The 23,469-nt window shown below is 43.6% G+C and overlaps 2 protein-coding genes across 4 annotated transcripts; both read left to right on the forward strand.

Moving 5' to 3' along the window:
* The first annotated feature begins 594 nt into the window (after nucleotides 1-594).
* On the forward strand, nucleotides 595-15,199 carry ZFP2 (ZFP2 zinc finger protein). 3 transcript variants are annotated; one of them, XM_067463644.1, is made up of 7 exons: nucleotides 595-657; nucleotides 3,064-3,504; nucleotides 5,012-5,138; nucleotides 5,522-5,592; nucleotides 6,687-6,813; nucleotides 8,446-9,417; nucleotides 15,081-15,199. In XM_067463644.1, exons 2-7 carry the CDS (start codon nucleotides 3,076-3,078, stop codon nucleotides 15,134-15,136), a joined length of 1,782 nt encoding a protein of 593 aa, XP_067319745.1. In that variant the 5' UTR covers nucleotides 595-657; nucleotides 3,064-3,075; the 3' UTR covers nucleotides 15,137-15,199. The 3 variants fall into 3 exon arrangements, with proteins under 3 accessions (XP_067319745.1, XP_060621654.2, XP_067319744.1); XM_060765671.2 differs by lacking the exon at nucleotides 15,081-15,199 and having other exon boundaries at nucleotides 8,446-10,855; XM_067463643.1 differs by lacking the exons at nucleotides 595-657; nucleotides 15,081-15,199 and adding an exon at nucleotides 666-766 and having other exon boundaries at nucleotides 8,446-10,855.
* On the forward strand, nucleotides 15,084-21,861 carry LOC132765592 (rab11 family-interacting protein 1-like). The gene is made up of 4 exons (XM_060759871.2): nucleotides 15,084-15,431; nucleotides 17,791-18,001; nucleotides 18,326-18,428; nucleotides 21,365-21,861. Exons 1-4 carry the CDS (start codon nucleotides 15,337-15,339, stop codon nucleotides 21,793-21,795), a joined length of 840 nt encoding a protein of 279 aa, XP_060615854.2. The 5' UTR covers nucleotides 15,084-15,336; the 3' UTR covers nucleotides 21,796-21,861.
* The last annotated feature ends 1,608 nt before the right edge of the window (nucleotides 21,862-23,469 follow it).

Raw genomic sequence — 23,469 nt, forward strand, 5'->3', positions numbered from 1 at the left:
GTGTGGAAGGGGCCATACTTTCCTGTCATACAGATTCTGACAAAAGTCTGCCACACACACACAAAAAGGTGACCTATTTGATGTTGGGGGCATACTAGTCATTTCTGACTTTTGGTGAGCCTATTAACATTTAAAATATTAAAATTTTCTTTGCAAGATTTGTTCAGAGAGGTTGGCCTTTGTCTTCATGCATGAGCAATTGCAAAGAGATTCAACTTTAGGCTTTTAGGAGCTACATATCCTAATCATAACTCCAGTTTGGAGTCCACACAGCAAAAAGGGAGAGAAAATATGGAGCAAATTTCCCAATTTATTTTAGTTTCCTATGGGATTTCACCAGACCACCTTCAAAAACCGTATATATAATCTCGAGATTATGGTGGCGGTAGTCGGGGCATCCTGTTGATATTCAAGAAGAAAGAAAGAGGGGATTTGGAAAAGAAAATCCTTTATGTTTTCGGATCTCACTCAGCGAGAAATGCAAATGACGTCGGTTCTTATTGGCTGGATCTCTTTCGCCTTGCGCGCGCCCTCTTGGTTCCGAACCCGGAGAGGAGGCGTGGCCAAAGGTCTGGTCCGAAAAAGGGAGGGAGGGAGGGAGGGAGGCTCAAAGAGAGGGAATCGCGGCCCAAGAGATTTGGCCGCGTGAGGACGAGGGTGAGTAAGGGGCACCCGGGCGCCCTCTCTCCCTCCGTCCCTGCTGGAGGCTTGGTTTGGGAAGGGAGGGAAGAGGTGCTGTAACAATGCCTAGTCTTTGGCTGGATGGGTGAGTGCCTGGGCGGAGGTGAGGGGGGAATGGCTGGGGGCAGGCCTTGCATCTTCTGCTTTTGGTGTGTGTGGCTCTCAGGCCCCATCTGACTATACTGCCATATGATGCACCTTGGAACTACATGATAGCGTGAGTGTAGATGCATTGCACTGAACTGCGTAATCTTAAATTTACACTGACCATGGACCTCATCACACTAGAGCAGTGGTTCTCAACCTGTGGGTCCCCAAATGTTTTGGCCTTCAACTCCCAGAAATCCTAACAGCTGGTAAACTGGCTGGGATTTCTGGAAGTTATAGGCCAAAACACCTGGGGACCCACAGGTTGAGAACCACTGCACTAGAGAATTGAAGTTGAATCCAGACAAGACAGAGGTCCTCTTGGTCAGTCGAAAGGCCGAACAGGGCATAGGGTTACAGCCTGTGTTGGATGGGGTTACATTCTCCCTGAAGACGCAGGTCTGAAGCTTGGGAGTGATCCTGGACTCATTGCTGAGCCTGGAACCCCATGTCATGGCGGTGGCCAGGGGAGAATTTGCACAGTTAAAGCTTGTGCGCCAGCTGCACCCGTACCTTGGGAAGTCCTTTACAGTCACCCATTTTTAGATTCACAGTTTTGATTTATGCAGATTTGATTATTTACAGATTTTATTGAAAACGGCTGTTCTAGGAACCACTAGTTTGTTCTATTGTCAGCTTTCTCCACTTATGCTGGAGGACCTAAAGATTTCCAAGGAGAATGCCTCTCTAGGATTCTCTAGGTCCTCCAATGCAATTCTGTGTCCAGTTTCCAGTCAAAGTTTACCATACTACAGGGGGAGGCAGCATAACTTCCTTTTTTAAAATGCACGCCATTCAGTCGGTTGAAGATGTAGCGGAGTGCTAGTGGTCTCGTTCGAGAGGTGGGAGTATAAAGTTTTGTCCTGACACAGTTCAGTCGCCATCATGCGTTGAGGAGTGTGCTTTTGCCGTTGAGGCCTACTTTTCGAGCAGATTTGGCCCCTTGTGATTTTTTCTATGGGTTTTTTTGAAATCCCGTGTTTATGTGAACTGTCCAAGGACCTTACAAGATTTAAAGACCAACCTCCAGGAAAAAATTGCCAACATAACACCTGCTATGTTGGCAAGAGTAATGAAAAACACAAGAAATCAGTTTACTCAGTGTATGGAGAATGGGGGACGTCACCTACCTAATTTGATCTTCAAAACTACGTAAAACAACACTTTAAGTATGCGCCTACATTATAATTTTTTTAAAAAAATTCTGATTTATACAATGGGTTTTATTAAGTTTTGAAAAAAGGAAGTTATGCTGCCTCACCCTGTATAATGCTGGAAGACTTAGGCATTCTTATATAAGTGTTCTCTCTGGTGAAAAAAAAAAGCAATTTCCTTATTTGTGTTTTTTTTCCCACTTTCATGGGGGTTCTATGCTCCTAACCCCAGCAAATGTGGAGGGCTGAGTATACATTTAGTATGGTGGAAGCTTTGAGAATGAAAATGGCATTTTATAAATTCTATAGAGGGAAAGTTGTGGGAGTGGATGGTTAGAAAGGACTGACTGGAGAAGCAGAGGGAGGCTGCATATCCTGACTACAAAGGGAAGGAAATTCTATTTATTTATTTATTTCTATCCCCGCCCTTATTTACAATATTTATATTCCACCCTTCTCACCCCGCAGGGGACTCAGGGCGGATTACAATGCGCATATACATGGCAAATATTCAATGCCACAGACATACAACATATATAGACAGACACAGAGGCAATTTAACATTCCAGCTTTCCGGCTTCATGAGGGTATGCTTGATTCCGGCCACAGGAGGAACTGCCGCATCACTGTCCACTTGTGACACCAAATCCTTGGCGGAGTACTTCCTCATCCTTACGCACGCTGCTGGAAGGTTTTATGGTGTTGTAAATTAGTTAAATTAGCCTCCCTGCATAAAGAGGTATCTAAATTTCCTACTTGACAGATGCAACTGTCTTTCGGGCTGCATAGGTCAACAGCAAGCTAGACTATTAATGGTCGGATGCTTACTCCAACCCAGGCTGACTTCAAACTCGTGACCTCTTGGTCAGTAGTGATTTAATGCAGCTGGCTACTAACTAGCTGCATCACAGCCCTGTCCTTTGTGGCCTCTGGGAGAATGCCCATGCCCTTATCTGAATCTTCCCATCCCACCTTCTTTCTCTGAAGGAGGAGACATGGTCCCAAGCTGGAGTCCTCCATGTTTCTTCTCCCAAAGCTATAAGAATACTTAATCATTTATAATAATTCTTTGCTGTGACAGATTAGAGGGAGGATGCCTTCTACCTCACTGTATGGATCAAAGAGGGAGGACAAAGATTCATTTGGACCTGATGCAAAAAAAGGCATTGATGCCCCCAGGAGTGAAGGAGGTGACACTTTCTGGGAAAGAACTGTCCAGAAGATCTTGTGGGGTGACGTCAGCTCCGATGCGCAGTGCCAGCACTTCAAGCGGATCCGCTACCAGGAGTCCAAAGGGCCGCGGGAGGTCTGCAGCAGGCTCTTTTATCATTATCATCAGTGGTTGAAGCCAGAATCTCATACAAAAAGTCAAATCTTGGATCTATTGATTCTGGAACAATTCCTGAGCATCCTGCCACCAGAGCTGGGAAACTGGGTCAGAAAATGTGGAACTGAAACTTGTTCCCAGGCAGTAGCCTTGGCAGAAGGTTTCCTCCTGAGCCAGCCAGAAGAAGCGCAGCAGGTAAGAGCATGATAATAATACTTATTATGATAATAATAACAGCAACACTTTATTAATATTCCTCTCTGTTTCCCCGAGGGGACTCAGAACAGATAGGCAAACATTCAGTGGCTTTAATATAGTGGAATAACAATGACATACAAATACACAGAACAAATGTAAAGGCTTCCTCTTTCATCTCCGGGTTTCTGGAGGCGGTTCTCAACTCTGGCCACAGGGAGGTGCTCTTTTCCATTTCCAAGCCATTAAGCCTGTGTCCGTAGACACCTGCTGGTTGTGTTGCCAGCACGGCTGCATAGGCACATTTATTACCTTCTCGCCAAAGTGGTACCTATTGATCTACTCACATTTGCATGTTTTTGAACTGCTAGGTTGGCAAGAGCTAGGGTTAACAGCGGGAGCTCACCCTGACCCACAGCTTTGATCTGCCAAGCTTTAGGCAGCAGATTCAACAGTTCAACAGTTTAATCTGTTGCACCACTGTGGCATGTTGTTGTTGTTGTTGTTATTATTATTATTATTATTATTATTATTATTACTATTATTATTATATTTATTTATACCTCACTCTATCTCCCCAAAGGGGACTCTCTTTCACAGATGTCTTTGTGAGTCTGTAGCTGTTTAACTAGTTTGAGCTCTTCACCCCACGTTTCTGTTGTGCTTCTACCTGTCCTTCCATGTTCTGTCAAATGTGTCAATCCCTCACTCCGTTTACCGTCTTTTCACGATGATGACTCTCTCCTGCTGCTGCTAGATGTTAAGGCATTTCCCCAGTGATCAATATTCTTAGCTCTTTTCTGACAGATTTTGAATCCCTTTCCCCTGGAAAGAAGCCATTGTGGTGGGAAGGTGGGAAAGGAGAAAATGGGTTAGTGAAAAACAGTCGCTATATCTTGAATGTTGGGAGGAATGTATGATCTGCAAATGAGGGGGGGGGGGGTGACTAATTATATTTGCATTCCACCTCCTGAATTGCTTTTGAACCATGTGCCTTGCTTTGAGGGGAATCAGGGTCATTTTGGCCTCATACACTAAAAACTTGCTGCATGCTCCCTGTGTGCTTAGTTTTCAGAAGAAATTCCTCAGTTTTGAGGTAATTGTCAAGCCACCAATGTGGTGCCTGTGGGTTCAGTGCTGTTTTGGGGATTCTAGGGAATCTGTTCCTGGTCTCTGCCATTGGGAAGCCTGTCACTAAGTGATTAAAATGTGAGGAAATATATTTTTCTTATTGGAAATACTTATCACACTTCTTTCTATCAGAGCACCCAAGGTGATGTGCAGGTAAAAGCATAATAATTTTTAAAAAACAAATCCAGAGACGCCACCCCAGATTTGAAGAACGGATATCTCTACCACTTGCCCATCTTTATCTTCAGATCCTCTGTAGATGGGCATTCCATACTGCCATCACCCATTTCCTAACCTTCCCTAACATGTTTTTTCCTCTCTCTCATTTTTATTTTTTCACTTTCACTTTTCCTTGCTTTGACTCATTATCTTTCAGGTCAACCATCTCTCTATGGAAGTTGAGTCTGATTTTCCATTGGCAGAGAAGGTTCCATTGGACACCTGGCTGAGTCCTCAGTGGAGAAAGGCGATGCATGATGTGGTCAAAGGTGCTGCCTTGCAGGGTAAGGTTCACTTTGTAAGGGGGCTTTTGTTTCCTAGTTGTACTTATATTCCAATCCTCTTTGTCTTTGACTTTGTATCTAAATCCTTGCAACAGTGATCTGTTTCCGTGGGTTGGAGTGAGGAAGAGTGAGTAGTCCAAGGTCTCCTGGTGAGTTTCGTAGCTCAGTGGGACAGGGAAAGTGGATTCTTAGTTCACCACCCCAAGCACTACATCTTTTTGTCTTATGAGAAATATCTGTGCATTGCTCTGCAGCATAAATCCTACCATCTTAACGGGGTACCATTGTATTTCCTAGGAATCGTTTAGGTGATTGTTTTGGGAATTGTCAATATTTGGATAAAAGATCTGAGACTGCTATCTCTTGCTTCAACTCTCATTCAGGGACAGAAAAGATGTTGGCAACATGTACTCAGCCATCTCTTCTTCATTGTGGTGGAGTGGAAGCAGATCAGGTAAGGGAAAGGACTGTTGAGAAGACACAAAGGGAACTGTCTGGGTGAATCTGTTACTTACTGATACAGTCGAGTCTCACTTATCCAACATAAACGAGCTGGCAGAACGTTGGATAAGCGAAAATGTTGGATACTAAGGAGGGATTAAGGAAAAACCTATTAAATGTCAAATTACTTCACTATTTTACAAATTAAGCTACAAAGCATCATGTTTTACAACAAATCAACAGAAAAAAACAGTTCAACACACAGTAACATTATGTAGCAATTACTGCATTTATTAATTTAGCACCAAAACATTGCAATGTATTGAAACAGCTGTGGATGCAGGTGCGAGGCAGACTGTGTTGGATAATACAGAACGTTGGTTGAGTGAAGGTTGGATAAGTGAGACTCTATCTCAAAACAGGGGGAGGGGTGAGTGGGATCATAGTTTCTTTTATTCTTGATGAAAGTAAATTATAGGGAATGTGTAACATCCTTCATATACAGGGTGGAAAGATGCTGACATTTTTAAAAAGGGAAAGTGACACATCCAGATACAGAGGTTATACACCCAGGTTCCACACATTGGATGTGGAAGTCTGAACAATCTGGGGCTGAATCTCTGTGCATTCATCACATTAATTCTGAATTAGAGTTCTTACCATATTTCTGTGTAATTTTCTGTAATGGAAGAATGAGAGCAACTCACAGATGATTTACTTCTATTCTCCTGGGCCTAAAACAATCTTTCCTTCTGTTTTTTTCTGGGGAGATGAAGAGCATAAGAAGGCTCTGCTGGCACAGACTGAAGGCTCCTTCCATCCAGCATCCTGTTTCCACAGTAGCCAGTTGTGTGTGTATATGCAGTTGACAAGCTCTCTCTCAATGTAGTTTCCCACAGCTGGTATTTAAGGGTAGGCTGCCCCATGCCTGGCTCTGGAAAGTCACTACAAGTGCTAAGTGTCATTGTCTTCCTCTTGGAAGGCTGTGGAGTCATTGTGGGACTAGACATTGAAAACTGTAGTAAAGGACCATCCACTATAAGTAGTCTTCTGTTAGATAATCTTAATGCCAGCTGTGATCAGGAAATGCTTTTTTTTTTCATCCAGGCTCCAGTGATCTTTGAGGAGGTGGCTGTATCTTTCTCTGAGGAGGAGTGGGCCTTGCTGGATCCTGATCAGAGAGCCCTGCACAGGGAGGTCATGGAAGAGACCTGTAGGGTCATGGCTGCTCTTGGTGAGGTTCCCTTTTTTCCCGGTGCAGAAGAGTTTCTGTCTTTTCTGGATGTAGCTTTAGTTTGTTTTTCTTCATCCAACCCTTTACCTCATTCAGGCACTCATTTAGAGCCAACACACTATCCTTAGCTAAGGCTGCTTTCAAAGATATAGAGAAATATACTTGAGTGTCTTGCAGACGCTGAATAGCATTGGGGATAGAATGGCATCCTGTGGCGTGCTATGTAACTGTTCTGTTTCTTGAAGAGCAGCTATCTTCAAGTACTACCATCTGGAATCTACCTGATAAGATAGGAACGAAATCACTTTAGCACAATGCCTCTGATTCCTAAACCCCTCAGATGTTTCAGAAGGATACTATGGTATCAAATGCTGCTTAGAGGTTCAAAAGTACCAGCAGGAACACTTGTTGGTGCTTTGGCAAAGATCATCCACTAAGGTGACCATAGTGGTATCATCTCTATCCCGAGGCCAGTTTGAAATAGATAACTGTTATCATCCAGGGCAACTGCCCTGTCATCTTGTCCGAAACAGGGAAATTTCATACTGGTTAATAGGTGCTAAAGTCCAAGAGGTCCAGAGACGGATTTTTAGTGGTCAAACCACATCTATTTTTAAATATGATGGAAAACTTTCTTCACTGAGAGATGTGTTATTAATATGTTGCAGCTGAAATCTAACTATCTCCTCCCTAGTCAAGAAGGAAATCTGCAGTCTTCACCAGTTGAAACTAATTTCATGTTATCTGACTCACAGAGTTGCTGGACACCTCCTTGTCAATCTCTGCTATAATATGTCTTCTCTTTAAAAACAGATTTTGTCTGTGAAATGATCATTATGGGTACCACAGTGAATTGCTAAGGGCTCTAAAAGGGGATTCAGGGAGAAGGTGCCTGAGGTAGAGAGTTGCGGAGTACAAGACTTTATAAAACCATAATAAAATCAACAAGAAAGAATCATGCTGCTACAACATGCAAACCTAAACCAGTGGTTCCCAGTCTTTTTTTTACTAGGAACCACTTTGACGAGAGACCACTCCCCAACATTAGTACCAAAAGGATTACGAATCGGTTTTTGGTCAACTTTAGATTTGGTTTGGTTATTTGGGGTGCTGATTCAGAAAATTGCATTGGATAGACCACATCAGCTCTAGTTCTGATACAGAACATATTCCATCCAGTAGTTGCCATCTGCTCACCCAAAGAAACCATATTTAATAATCTAGAGCTGTGGTAGTAGTAGTAATCTTTCATGGGCAGTCAGCTTCTCCCCTCCCAACATCCCCATTGACTTGGCATTATAAGAGGGTTTTGCGAGACCAGTCTCTCTCCTAGCTGCATGGTTTTGAGGCCGTGGGCCATATTTTTATTCTTGTGGACCACTGGGTTTCCACAGACCACAGGTTGGTAACCACTAAAAGTAAGAAAATGTTAGAAGTATCTAAGGCTGTAAATTCTTCCAATATGTGGAATAAAAACTCTTAAGCTGGAGCCTAAAAGGTCTATGTATAGAAAAAATGGAATGTATTATCTTTCTTTCCTCCCACATCTTCAATATTGTTTTCTTTTTAGAATTGTTTTCAATAAATTCCTTTTCCAGTTCCTGAGATCCTCATACTTCTTCTTTCCAATAGATACCCAGAGGAGAACAAATGTGTGTTGCCAGTATGAGAAATGTGTTAGAAACAAAGTGGATCTTGCTGCACACGAGGAAGCACACACACAAGAGGAAATCTGTACCAGAGAGAAGCCCTATAAATGCTCCATTTGTGGAGAGTGTTTTGCCCAACATATGGGACTTATGCTTCATTCCACATCACCCCATGGGGCCCCCCAGAGTGTTCCTACAGGAAAGAGACTACACAAATGTCAGGAATGTGGCAAATGTTTTTCTCAAGCTTCAAACCTTCAGAGTCATCAGAGAGTCCACACTGGAGAGAAGGCATACAAATGCGAAGCATGTGGCAAATGTTTGGCCACTAGGGATTCCCTAGTCAGCCATCAGCGTGTCCACACAGGAGAGAAGCCCTACAAATGCCAAAAGTGTGAGAAACCCTTTCCTTCCAGATCTGACCTTGTGAAGCATGAGAGAATCCACACGGGAGAGAAACCATACAAGTGCCAGGAATGTGGGAAATGTTTTGGTTATAATTCATCCCTTCGGAGTCATTCAAGGCTACACACAGGAGAGAGACCATATAAATGCCAGGAATGTGGAAAATGCTTCACTCAAAGACCATCTCTTGTGGTTCACCAGAGAGTCCACACTGGAGAGAAACCATACGAATGCCAAGACTGTGGGAAATGTTATATTTCCAAGTCACACCTGATTACTCATTGCAGACTACACACAGGAGAGAAACCATACAAATGCCAAGAGTGTGGGGAATGTTTTGTTCACAATTCAACCCTTGTAATCCACCAGAGAATCCATACTGGAGAGAAACCATACAAATGCCTAGAATGTGAGGAATGTTTTATTAGCAAGTCAACCCTTCTTAGTCACCAAAGATTTCACTCAAGAGAAAAACTATATAAATGCAAAGAATGTGGAAAATGCTTTTCTCAGAATTCAGATCTTTTGGTCCACCAGAGAATCCATACAGGTGAGTCACCAGTCAAATGCCAGGCAGGTGAAAAAGATTTGAATTGCCAGATATCACTTCTGAGTCATATAAGCCTTCCCCAAGGAGAGAAGCCATACAAATGCCAGGAGTGTGGGAAAAGTTTTACTCGCAAGTCAAGGCTTGTGATGCACCAGAAAGCCCATAGAGGAGAGACACCATATAAATGCCAGGATTGTGGGAAAGGATTTACTTCTAATCCATCTCTCCTGAGTCATCTGAGATTGCACACAGGAGAGAAACCATTCAAATGCCAGGAGTGTGGGAAGTCTTTTACCCACAGATCAACGCTTGTTACCCACCAGACAGTCCATACAGGGGAGAAACCATACAAATGCCAGGAGTGTGAGAAAAGTTTTAATTTTTATTCATCCCTTTGGAGGCATTTGCTACTCCACTTGAGAGAGTTACCTGAGAGTCCACACAGGAGGTAAACTACATCAATGTCGAAAGCATGCAAGAAGCTTTGTTTTCCTGCTATGGGTGGAGGGCCTCCCAAAGCTTCCTTTTTCTCCTCTGACCAGTCAGGATGATGCAAATTACACAACCTCTAGCCCACATGGAGAGTTACCACACCCAGGTTTTGTTTTTTTTTGAAAGTAGGAGAGCAGCTGATTGTTTTTGGATTTGCAACTTTTGATCTATGTCAGATGAGCTTCTCTCAGCTGTGGAAGCTGAAGACAATCCCGATGTTTCTATGGTCTCCTCCGACATGCGCTCTGAAGGGCTGGAGGTTCAAGAGATGAGAAGTGGGGCAAGCAGATTCAACTGTCATGGTAGTGAAACCTCTGGGGCTGTTCTTTCAGAGGAGATCCAACCTCTTTCTGCCTACCCAGTGGTGGATGAGGTTCACTTTCACCCAAGGTTTGCTGTGGGCATTGGCATCTGTGGGGTAGGGGAAGATGCTTTAGTTTTGGGCAGTGCTGTGCTGCCTGTGAGGGATTCCTCATCTTCGGAAGAGGAAGGGGAGCAGGGAAGTGCTCAGAAGTTGGAGGCAGAAGAAGAATCAGACAATGAGGTTTTGAAAGTTTCCACATTTCTAAGAGAGACGAAAAGAGACAGAGCACAGATGGCATTCTGCTAGAATAGCTGCTAAAAACGCTGAGCTATTTGGGAGGCACCCTAGCACCTCCTATGTGGGGAATTCAGGGCTATAAATCAGTAGCAGGAGCAGTCAGCTTTTGCTGGTAACAACGACCCTGATTCTGCTGTTTTCACTCCAGTGGAATCTGTTTTGTGTCTGCTGCTAAAGACTCAGTTCATTGCCCGTTTGATGGTAGACTGGTGTTTCATTTGGGACCTTGTAAGAGACTTTCATTTGTGTCTGAACTAAGACTTCCTTCCTTTCTTTTGCACTTTTCAATTGCATTTGCTTATCCTTTGTGTTTGCTGAAGTAAAGCATTTTTCTTTTACTTTCAACATTGTCTAAAGGCTGTTTTTGAAGGGCAACTCAGGACACTGCCGAACGGTGCCAGCTGTGCAGATACTTAAGCACACTAAATATATGCCAAACCAGCAGTATTTGTAGGCCTTTATCTTAGCTGCTCCCAAGAATTGCCACAATTGTGTTTCTCCTAAGATTCCCATTCCTTTTCTCCAAACACGTCATCCTTACCAGCCCTCATCAGCAACTTCTTAACATCATAGGGAGATGTCTCCACTTTTGAAAATTCTTCAGCCAAGGCCCACAAGGACGTGATTGGAATGGCTTTTCCTCTTGTCTCCTTCTAGAACCATGTGGAACTTCCCCCTCCCCCGAACCTGCAGTGTAATGTCTTTTTATTGCAGAGGATTTTCCTCCACTCACATGGAAAACCATCTGAGGGAGGGATCAGAGAACAGGGAGTCACTTCTGCATAGAACTCACCTATGCTCCAATTATAGATAAGATTATAGATAAGATTAAAATCTAATTTTTGAATGTTCTTTTTCTGACATTTGAACTGATGTAAAAATAGCCTTCTTCTGACATTTGAACACATTTTAAACAGCTATGTGTTCCTCCTATAGGTTTGTGTGGCAGCCTCCAACTACTTTTTTGAGGGGTAGGGAGAAAATAGGACAAAAAGGTGTTGTGCGATCTGTTTTCTTCATCCATTAGCATTTATTCTGCACAATGAGTATATAACAAATCGTAAACTCATACATGGTTCTGTGAAACACCAGTTAAAGGAACAGAAGAAAAGAATTAACTTATCTATGTTATGCTGCAAATACACATATGAAGCTATGATGGCATTCTGCAATGTTTTTGAAAAGTACCATATCGATCTGTTGTTGTGTGCCTTCAAATTGTTCCTGAACTTTGGCAACGCTATCACTGGATTTTTTTTTCATAAGAAGAGGTTTGCTATTGTCTATATCTGGATCTATATCTATTGTATATATGTTTGCATTTATTAATAAACCTATCAATCTTTCCTATAAACAATAAGTAGCAAAAGATAAATCTGCCTAGATCTCTCTGTGTGTGTATACATATACATACAAATTTAGACCTTTTGAGCAGTAGTTCTTTGTCCATCCTCCTCCTCGAACTATATTATAACCTGTGTCAGTTCTGGTTTCTAGCAGATAAAGGTGAACTAGTATGTAGCACAAACTTCAGTTTTGAATCATTGAATCATAGAGTTGGAAGAGACCTCATGGGCCATTCAGTCCAACCCCCTGCCAAGAAGCAGGAAAATCACATTCAAAGCACCCCCGACAGATGGCCACCCAGCCTCTGTTTAAAGGCTTCCAAAGAAGGAGCCTCCACCACACACTGGGGCAGAGAGTTCCACTGCTGAACGGCTCTCACAGTCAGGAGATTCTTCCTAATGTTCAGATGGTATCTCCTTTCCTGTAGTTTGAAGCCATTGCTCTGTGTCCAAGTCTCCAGGGCAACAGAAAACAAGCTTGCTCCCTCCTCTCTATGACTTCCCCTCACATCTTTATACATGGCTATCATGTCTCCTCTCAGCCTCCTCTTCTTCAGGCTAAACATGAAATCCAGCTCTTTAAGCCGCTCCTCATAGGGCTTGTTCTCCAGACCCTTGATCATTTTAGTCACCCCCCTCTGGACAGATTCCAGCTTGTCAGCATCTCTCTTCAATGGTGGTGCCCAGAATTGGACACAATATTCCAGTTTTGAGGAGCTTGATGAAAGCGCAGAAACATCAGTTTTCTAAATTTTAATCCAAGCATCAAATGTGTTGAATAGTCTTAGGAATGGTTATGGAGAGAAAGAATGTGGGAAAACTAAAGTGCGTGTTACCTGGTGCCAAGAGCCTCCAAGCAGGGCATCCTGTTAAAGCAAAGACATCCTCTTGAGAAGTCATGCAAGCACATGCTTTGAGTTGTGAACGCAAAGACTAAGATTCCCAAGGTCGGGGTTGGAATTGCTTTTGACCGCTCTTGATCGTTGGGTGGAGAATATGATACAGTACATGATACAGCTGCTTTGCACAAAGGCGGATGGATCGAGTCAGAGCCACGTTATAGATTGATGTCAATCTATAACGCCACGCCCACTAGCGCCTGGCTAGGCTCCGCCCCCTGACTGGCAACAAATGAGGCTTCGGAAAAGGCGGGGCCTCGAAGGGGGCGGGGCTATTCCTGACCCCGCCCATCCGATTGTCTGCTGAAGAACCAACAGCATTCTGGAAAGGATTCAGTTGATGCCTGGGCTTTGAGTAGTATGGAGAGGAAGGTTGACCCGGGGGTTACTAGATCCGTGTCAGCACTCGGGTAATTGAAGATGTATTGCCTCCTAGCCTGCCTCAAGGAGAGCCACAGCACCTCTTCCTCAGGGCTCTTGGATAGCAAAAATGGGATAGCCTTTCCATCCTTTTTAGTGGCTTCTTGCTGGTCAACAAGTTTTGGTTCTACACTGCTTTGGACTTCAGCTCCCAGAAGTCCTAACAGTTGGCCAAGCTGGCAGGGGCTTCTGGGAGTTGGAGTGAAGCATCTGGAAGAGCCCAGGTTGAGAACCATTGCAGAACTCAAGCACTTTGGCACCACTTTATCTGGCATGGCTCAATGGTCTAGTACAGGCATGGTCAAACTTGGGCCCTCCAGGTGTTTTGGACTTTAACTCCCACCATTCCTGGCCTCAGGCCCCTCAGGCGCTTAAGCAGCTGAGGGGGAAAAGGAAAGGGCCTGAGGCCAGGAATGGTGGGAGTTGAAGTCCAAAACACCTGGAGGGCCCAAGTTTGACCATGCCTGCTCTAGTATCACAACAGTTGTAGTTTGGTGAGGCACCAGCACTCTGGCAGTGAAACCTAAAGGGCTTGTTAAAACTGCAACCCATAGGGGTCCATAATATGAAGCCATGACAAAATGGTGTCAAACTGCATTAATTCCACGATGTTGATGTGTCCTTCATTGGTTAGGAACCTGAATTCTGGTCTTTCGAAATCCAACACTGCGCTAGCTCACGGTCTGAGGCTATTTTACATTTTTCAGGGTTTGAAAGAAGGAAGACACAGACGGGGCCTTGAAATCTTTGCTGTAATAAGAGCTAATATTACAATAGGCTTTTGGGTCTATAGTTAAGCAGTGTCCATGGATATATGTACGTTGGGTCTCCCTGGCTTTGTTTTCTTGGCCCAGTGCCAAACATGGCAGAAGTGCCTTGAAAATGCTGGTTGTCTGTCTTTCAGCCAGTTTATGTCCATACATTGCAGTCCCTACTAGAATCATAAAGTTTGAAGAGACCTCATGGGCCATCCAGTCCCAAGCCCCAGCCAAGAAACAGGAAAATTGCATCCAAAGCTCCAGGGCAGAGAGTTCCACTGCTGAAGAGCTCTCACAGTCAGGAAGTTCTTTCCTACAGAGTTGGACCCACTGTCCAGTCCATCCCCCTGCCAATAAGCAGGAAAATTGCATCCAAAGCACCCCTGACAGATGGCTATCCAACCTCTGCTTAATAGCCTCCAAAGAAGGAGCCTCCACCACACTCCAGGGCAGAGAGTTTCACTGCTGAAGAGCTCTCACAGTCAGGAAGTTCTTTCCTACATAGTTGGACCCACTGTCCAGTCCAACCCCCTGCCAATAAGCAGGAAAATTGCATTCAAAGCACCCCTGACAGATGGCCATCCAGCCTCTGCTTAAAAGCCTCCAAAGAAGGAGCCTCCACCACACTCCAGGGCAGAGAGTTCCACTGCTGAACAGTTCTCACAGTCAGGAAGTTCTTTCCTACAAAGTTGGACTCACTATCCAGTCCACCCTCCTGCCAATGAGCAGAAAAATTGCATTCAAAGCACCCCTGACAAATGGCCATCCAGCCTCTGCTTAAAAGCCTCTAAACGGTTGTTTTTTGTAATAATTGTGCATTGTAATTGCTTATTGGTAATTTATGGATAATGTGTTAAGTCAATTGTTATATGTTGTATGGAACCACTGCTGTTTCTACTGTTTTTACTGTTTGTGAACCTCCGTGAGTCGCCTTTGGGCTTGAGATAAGCAAAGTAAATAAATAAATAATAAATAAATAAAGAAGGAGCCTCCACCACACTCCAGGGCAGAGTGTTCCACTGCTGAACAGCTCTCACAGTCAGGAAGAATACTAGTCCAGCTGTCAGTTTCCATCATATGTTAGACATCAGCCACTCCCTCCTTCTCTCAACACATCAGTAATACTACCATTTTGTTCCCTTTGCAGGCCGGAAGAGGACTCGGACAAGCAGCAGGCCTGGCACCCTACCCACCTGCGCCTGATCGTCATACGGGCCTGCAGCCTGCGCCCCAAGGGCAGCACTGGCAGCAGCAACCCCTACGTTGTGATTCAGCTACAGAAGCAAAAATTCCGAACCTCTGTGTTCTCCCACACCCTAAAACCCGAATGGCATGAGGAGTGTCTGTTGCAGCTGCCTGCCGTCCTGGATGACGCTGAAGAGCACGGTCTCGTCCTCACTGTCATGCACCACTCCTTGCACCATTTCAACCAGTTCCTGGGCAGAGTTGTCTTGCCTCTTGCCCAGCTCTTTCAGGACAAAACAAAGAGGAAAAACCAGTAAGCACAGGCAGGCAGGCCCATAGCGAAGCATTTGGGAGAGCACATCTTGAAAGTGAAGGCCTTGGGGATTCCCTGGCTTTAGTAAAGTAGACCATATCACAAGCAGTAAAATATTAAATAGACAGGTGCATCGTTGTACAAGCAAGGGCCACAGCAGAAACACTCTGCTCACATTGTAAGATCTTCTAACAAAAGAAAACCATCTCTAAACAAGAGGCAAATATCAGTGCAATAAGATCCTTTAAACCAGCGGTTTCCAACCTTTTTGTGACCAGGGACAACTTGGCTGGGGACCACTTTGACCAGGAACCACTCTCCAACATTAGTACCAAAAGGGTTACAAATCAGTTGTTGGACAACTTTAGATTCAGTTTGGTTATTTGGAGTATCGATTCAGAAAATTGCATTGGATAGACCACATCAGCTCTAGTTTCTGCTACAAACCATATGCCATCCAGTAGTTGCCCATAGAAAACCATATTTAACAATCTAGAGCTGATGTGGTATTAGAAATCTTTCATGGGTGGTCAGCCTCTCCCCTCCTGACATCCCCGTTGCCTTGGCATTATAAGAGGGTTTTGTGAGACCAGTTGCTCTCATCGCTGTATGGTTTTGACGCAACCGTGTAGTAATGGTGAGGCTGTGGACCATATTTTTATTCATGTGGAACACAGGTTGGAAGCCACTGCTTTAAATATTGCACATCCCTTAAGGGGTAGATAAACATGTCTACTTTATTGTGACAGGGAATTAAAAACTGGTAGGTATTGGAAGGAAAAGGAGCAAGTGGGCTAGTGAAAGCCAAGTGGAAACCCTTTCTAAATCTTCTGGCTTTGCAGATGAACCCCTTAGTAAACACTTCCCTTGTCAATGTCAAGCCTCATACAATGGACTTATCCTGTTGCAGTGTTTTCCAGTCTCAAAGATCCTGGCACACCACTTTCATCATGAACACTGTAGAGAAGCACATGCCTCACATGAAGCCCTTTATCAAGCTGCTAGGTAAAAGCAGAAATCATACAAACCAGGCAGGTGACTGGTGGGCTCCAAGAGATTCTTCAGTGCTGAAAATGTTAGCAGATATAATCAGAAATCTTGGGGAATGACAAAATAATTCTAAGCACTGTACCATTAACATAAATTGTAATTCAGCAACATTATGATATCAGAGGCTGAAACAAACTCCTATAAATTTTACTGACATAACTAGTTATCAGAGGTTATGGACGTTGTAGACCAACAATACTATGAGGTATGTCAGAAAAGTAATGAGATTGATTTTCTTTTAACTATGAATTTTCAAGGTTATTATCTTCAAAGCAATTCCCTTGGGCAGCCACACAGCAACGGAGGCATTGTTTCCATTGTTCGTATCAGTGATGGAAGGCTTCTCCTGCAATGCATTTCATCTCGATGATTATGTTATTCTGGATATTATTGAAAGTACCAAAATGGTACAATTTCAGGTGGTTTTTGAACTGGGGAAATAAAAAGAAGTCTCAGAGACTGGGGCCCCTTCCACACAGTTGAATAAAATCCCATATTTTCTCTTTGAACTGGAATATATGGCAGTGTGGACTCAGATAACCCAGTTGAAAACAGATATCATGGGATGTTCAGCCTTATATGGGTTATATGACTATGTGGAAGGGCCCTAAGATCTGGTGAATAGAGGAGCCAGGAAACCACAGGAATGTTTTTTTTCCTGCCAAAAATTCATTGATGGAGACTGCCATGTAACATGGGATGTCATGGTTTAGCAACCAAACGAGTGCAATGCCTTGTTTCACATGTGCAACTTTCTTTTGAGCCTTTCAAGGACTTCCCAATAAAAGGTTTGATTGACACTTTGTATTGGAGGCACAAATGCCTTGTGGACAATCCGCACTGTCAAAAAAATTTAATGAACATCATTTTTATGTCCCATTCGATCATTCTCGCTTGCTTGGGATGGGGAGAGTTTGCAGTATGCCACTTCTGACTTTGGTCTTTGGCTTCTAGGCCATACCAGAAAATCCACAATTCATTTTACTTGTGATCATGTGACAGAATTCTAGCTTCCTGTCAAAATAATTTGGAAGATCAACACATACATCTCTCTGATTGGCCTTCTGCTCTGACATGAGGCTTGTGGTAGGGGTTAACCTAACTGCCATGTGAAGGGGAAGGTAGCAGTGTTGTTGGTTCATGCACAATGTTGCCAGTTGCAATACTTTTCTGCTACACCTTGTATATTAGCCAGATTTACTAGCTTTGCTGTAGACCTGCAAATATTTAGAAATATGGCATGATACTGTTAAGAAAATCCAACAAAATGATGATGATGAGTCAGACACCCACTACATTATCTCTGCAGGTGGTTTGTGCTACAGTCTCGGCCTGGAAAGAAGGAGAAGTTAAGAGGAAAGCTGCAGCTTGACATCCAATTCTTACAAATCTCCTCACCTGTTAGTGAGACCGCTATCACTTCCCACAGGCCCTGGTCCCTCTTCAACAGATTCTGCGGAACCAAGAAGGACAAGCGGTACAAGGCGTACAAAGAAGCTCCATCTCAGTCAAGCAGCCTGGTATGTGTTGGAGGCACTTTTTTTTTGTTCCACCAGGAGAATTCGGCAGCACTTAAAAGTCAATTTCCCAAAGGGACATTGAGATCCATTTTGTTTTTCCTCTATGTATAATTTAATTCATTAGAAAAGTCATCTCTCCACATTTGAGGTTTGACATTTCACAGATTTGATTTAAAATGTTATCTCTAGGTAATTCTCTAGGAATCTGAATTCTGGTCTTTCGAAATCCTACACTGCAGCAGCTCACGGTCTGAGGCTATTTTACTTTTTTCAGGGTTTGCTCTAAGACCATGTGTTGACTACATCTGTTTCCCTTCCATTCAGGCAAACGATGAGGATTCCTCATCTTCCAGTGTGAACACAGAGCTGGAGGCCTCGGCAGGGAAGTCTGAACACAGATCTGGCAGCACCTTGCACATGGTAGCAGGTAACTCATTTAGGGACAGCACAAAGACTGTAAGCTGTACAGGAGGATACTAGATTGGTCTCCTTGCTTAACTGGAGAGACTTGAAGTTTTCCCTCTCACACTGCCTTCATGCAGACTGTTAAATTGCTAGTTTAATAGCAGTGAGGATAAGATTGATTCTCATCCTTATCTCAAGGTAGGAACCGCTCCATGTAATTAACCCTTAGCACAGGGCTGGGGAATAGTATCCTTCCAGATGTTGTTCACCTCCAATTTCCTTCAGCCTGACTGGTAAAGAATATGATGAGAATAATAATTCGTCAGCGTCTGGTTGGCCAGATTCCCCAATCCTCACTCTAGGATTTATAATGCAAACAATTTAATTCTCAGAGGAAGTGAATAGCTATAGAATTACTTGAATCACAACTGGAAGGGGTAAAATGGGCCATCAGGTCGAGCTCCCTGCTTAATGCAGGATCTTCATTAGCCCATGCCTGGTCTAAACCTCCTACCCACACATTCCTCCTTCTTGCCAGTCCTGCACAGACCAGGAATTCTCAAAGTCCATTGTCAACCTTTGGCCCAATAATTTTAGCTTTGGATAGATATAACTATACCCTATGTTTAAAAGTTACTCTGTTTTGTCTGCTTTGCTAAGGGAACTTAGCAGAAATATACAGATTTGCCTAACTGAACAACTGAGTTGTCTGCAAAATCTAGATTGCCATAGAAGGAGAAAGCCGAGAGTGGGAAATAGAGAAACTTAGCAGTCAAGGGAAAGAACACAGTACTTTACTAAGGACTTACTTCAGGATGCTTGTTTTCATTTCAAAGTATCAAACAGCTATATAATAGGATCTTAGAATAATAAGAGTTGTAAGGGACAATATGGGCCATCTAGTCCAACCCCTTGTGATGCAGGGAAAACACAATCAAAGTACCCAGATGGATGGCCATCCGGCCTCTGTTTAAAAGCTTCCAAGTAAGGAGCTTCCACCACTCTCTGAGGCAGAGAGTTCCATGGCTGAACACCTCTTACAGTCAGGAAGTTCTTGCTAATGTTCAGATGTAATATTCTTTCCTGTAACTTGAACCCATTGCTCCAAGTCCTAGTTTCTAGGGCGGCCGAAAACAAGCCTGCTCCCTCTTCCTTATGACTTCCTTTCACATATTTATACATGTCTCCATGTCTCCTCTCAATCTTCCGCAGGCTAAACATCCCTAACTCTTTAAAGCACTCCCCATTGGGCATGGTCTCCAGACCTTTGATCATTTTAGTTGTCCTTCTCTGGACACCTTTCAGCTTGTCAAAATCTCTTTTAAACTTTGGTGCCCGGAATTGGACAAAGTATTCCAGGTGAGGTCTAATCAAAGCAGAATTGAGAGGTGCATTCCCTCTATCTAGACACCATGCTCGTTTCGGTGCAGCCCAAAATCTTATTGGCTTTTTTGCTGCTGCACCACACTTCTGGCTCATGTTCAACTTGTGGTCCACAAAGATCTTTTTCACATGGAGTGTTGTCGAGCCAGGCATAATCCATTCTGTATCTTTGCATTTCATAGTTTCTGCTTAAGTGTAGTATCTTACATTTGTTCTTGCTGAAATTCATTTTGTTAGTTTTGGCCCAGCTGTCTAATCTGTTAAGGTCATTTTGAATTGATCCTGTCCTCTGGAGTATTCACTATTTCTCCTAATTTGGTGTAATCTGCAAACTTATTAAGCATGCCCTCTAAACCTTCATCCAAGTCATTAATAAAATGTTGACCAATACTGGGCCCAGGACCAAACCTTGTGGCACTCCTCTAGTTATTTTTTCCAGGATGAAGTGGAACAATAGATGAGCACTCTTTGGGTTCAGGCCTCCACTGATATTTTGACAAAGTGGCTGCATTTTAAAAATCCAAGATCTGATATCCTGCACTTTGTGACACATATGGGGTGAATGTATCCTGATAAATCTGCCTTACATTGTTGTTGTTTGTTTAGTCGTTTCTGACTCTTCGTGACTTCATGGACCAGTCCACACCAGAGCTCCCTGTCAGCCGTCACCACCCCCAGCTCCTTCAAGGTCAATCCAGTCACTTCAAGGATACCAACCATCCATCCATCTTGCCTTTGGTTGGCCCCTCTTCCTTTTTCCTTCCATTTTCCCCAGCATAATTGTCTTCTCTAAGCTTTCCTTTCTTCTCATGATGTGGCCAAAGTACTTCATTTTGGCCTCTACTATTCTTCCCTCCAATGAGCAGTCAGGCTTTATTTCTTGAAGTATGGACTGGTTGGATCTTCTTGCTATCCAAAGGCACTCTCAGAATTTTCTTCCAACACCACAGTTCAAAAGCATCCATTTGTCAGGGGTGATTTGAATGCAATATTCCTGCTTCTTGGCAGGGGGTTGGACTGGATGGCCCAAGAGGTCTCTTCCAACTCTTTGATTCTATGATTCCTTCGCTCAGCCTTCCCTAAGGTCCAGCTCTCACATCCGTAGGTTACTACGGGGAATATCATTGCTTTAACTATGCGGATCTTTGTTGCCAGTGTGATGTCTCTATTCTTCACTATTTTATCAAGATTTTTCATGGCTCTCCTCCCAAGAAGTAAGCGTCTCCTGATTTCCTGGCTGCAGTCTGCAGTAATCTTTCCACCTAGAAATACAAAGTCTGTAACTGCCTCCACGTTTTCTCCTTCTATTTCCCAGTTGTCAATCATTCTTGTTGCCATAATCTTGGTTTTTTTTTATATGTTTAACTGCAACCCAGCTTTTGTGCTTTCTTCTTTCACCTGCCTTACATTATATAGGGCTTATGTAGTGTAACATAAGTGTAACTTATGTAGTGTAACATTTTACGACACTAAAATATACTTCCCTAGTCACAAATAAAAGGTTGAATGAAAGATGCTTTTGGAGTCTATGCAACCACACCTCTGTAATCCTTATGGCTCTGCCCCACCCTACAGCAATCTCTGTTGGGAAGAAACCTACATCCAAAACTCAGCTGCAGAAGTTGATCTCATGTAACTACAAGGGACTTTCCTCTGATGCTGTGAATGCCAATCAGTCAGAGCACCCAAGCAGCCTGGAACAGTTCAGCAGTATCTTTTCCCCACACCTAAAGAAACAATCTAAGCCTCTGAAAGAGGAGAGGAACCTGGAGGCGGCAGGTATATCTATGGAGGCTTGGCAAGCATCTCTTCCTCCCCTCCATGTTGCAGGGCCCAGCCACCTCCCTCCACGGGCACAGACCCTCCACCTTTCCACCGTGAGCCTCCAGCAAACCACCACCAGCTCCTCCACAACCAGTTTTGTGCCTGGTCACCTCCACAGATGCCGGATGAGGCTACATAGGAGCTACCAATTTTGTCGTAGGTGTTTGGGCCTTGGTTCCTGAAGCTGGCGTGTTACTTTTGCCTCTGTCTTCCTTTGTGAAAAAGATTTACTTTATAAATGCTTTATATTCAGACAATGTGTGTGTGTAGAGTTGTTTTTTGCGGGGAGGCGGTTGGAACTTAGCAACGTCTGACAAGAGCAAAGCTAATAGTAGTTTAGGAGGATGGGTTTAGTTCAGGATTATGGAATCCAGGCTGAGAATGTTATGGTTTTAATCCAGCACTGCACTAGGAGATCAGCCTTTCTTTTTCCCAACTCAACCTACTTGGGGGAGGGCGACTGGCTCTTCCTTGTTTTACTGATTCAAATAGCTCTACCAGGATGGCATGGGTGAATTTCACTTATAGGGGCTGGAAAAAGGGGGAAGATACAGTACTGGATAATTTGGTGTTACAGTACTCCCTCTGTATCCATGCCTCTACATCCACAGATTCAACCAACCGCAGACTGATCATATACGTGGTTGAATCTAACCACAGAAATAATAAGAAAAATATAATATTTGAGTATTTTTTTTACAAAAATAGTTTTAAAATATGCAAAAATCAAACAAACAAGCAATGCAAGATATCTAATCTCTCCCCCATTCTTGCTAGCCTTGTGGGTATCAAGGCAGAAGTTCTTCTGTGGTGTTCCCTGCTGTGGGAGGCAGAAGTTTTCACACTATGGCTATTTTTGGTGCACATGGGGATGGTGAATAGAAGGGATCAGGTGGCAAGGGGAAGAGGAAAGGGGGACTGATTGTCAGAGTGGGTAAGGGAGGCTGAAATGCGCACACAGTGACAGCTGGCTTCTGAGTGCTATCAAGCTCCCTTCTCATCCCTATCTACAGGGTGAGGCAGCATAACTTCCTTTTTTTAGAATGCGCACCGTCGGTTGAAGACGTAGCGGAGCGCTAGTGGTCTTGTTCGAGAGGCGGGAGTATAAAGTTTTGTCCTGACACAGTTCAGTCGCCATCATGCGTTGGAACAGTGAGGAGCGTACTTTTGCCGTTGAGACCTACTTTTCGAGCGGATTTGGAGTGGCCGGCCCGCTCTCCAGATTTGGCCCCTTGTGATTTTTTTCTATGGGGTTTTTCAAATCCCGTGTTTATGTGAACCGTCCAAGGACCCTACAAGATTTGAAGACCAACATCCAGGAAGAAATTGCCAACTTGCTATGCTGGCAAGAGTCATGACAAACGCCAGAAATCGGTTTGCTGTGTATGGAGAATGGGGGACGTCACCTACCTAATTTGATCTTCAAAACTACGTAAAATAAAACTTTTAAGTATGCGCCTACATTATTAATTTTTTTTCTGATTCATACAATGGGTTTTATTAAGTTTTGAAAAAAGGCAAGTTATGCTGCCTCACCCTGTACAAAGGATTTGAGCATCCACATTTTGGTGATTTGTGGGGGTTCTGAAATGAATCCCTCAGGGAGAGAGAGGTCCCACTGTACTTGTAGTGGTGTGCTTATCTGTGTGGCACAGAAGAGCCTTGCTGGATGAGACCAAGGCCCATGTGTGGAATTTAGCATTCCATTCACACCAGTTGTCTGCGGGAGATGTTAATGGGCCCCTCAATCTCAAAATCTCTAGCAGGTGATATTGAGAGCATATTGCTTCAGACTGTGCAATGACAATCGGAATGGCCACGGTGTACGATTTTTGGATCACGTAATTTTGATATTT

The sequence above is a fragment of the Anolis sagrei genome, chromosome 2 (genome assembly GCF_037176765.1).
Source record: "Anolis sagrei isolate rAnoSag1 chromosome 2, rAnoSag1.mat, whole genome shotgun sequence".
NCBI classification, from domain to species: domain Eukaryota; kingdom Metazoa; phylum Chordata; class Lepidosauria; order Squamata; family Dactyloidae; genus Anolis; species Anolis sagrei.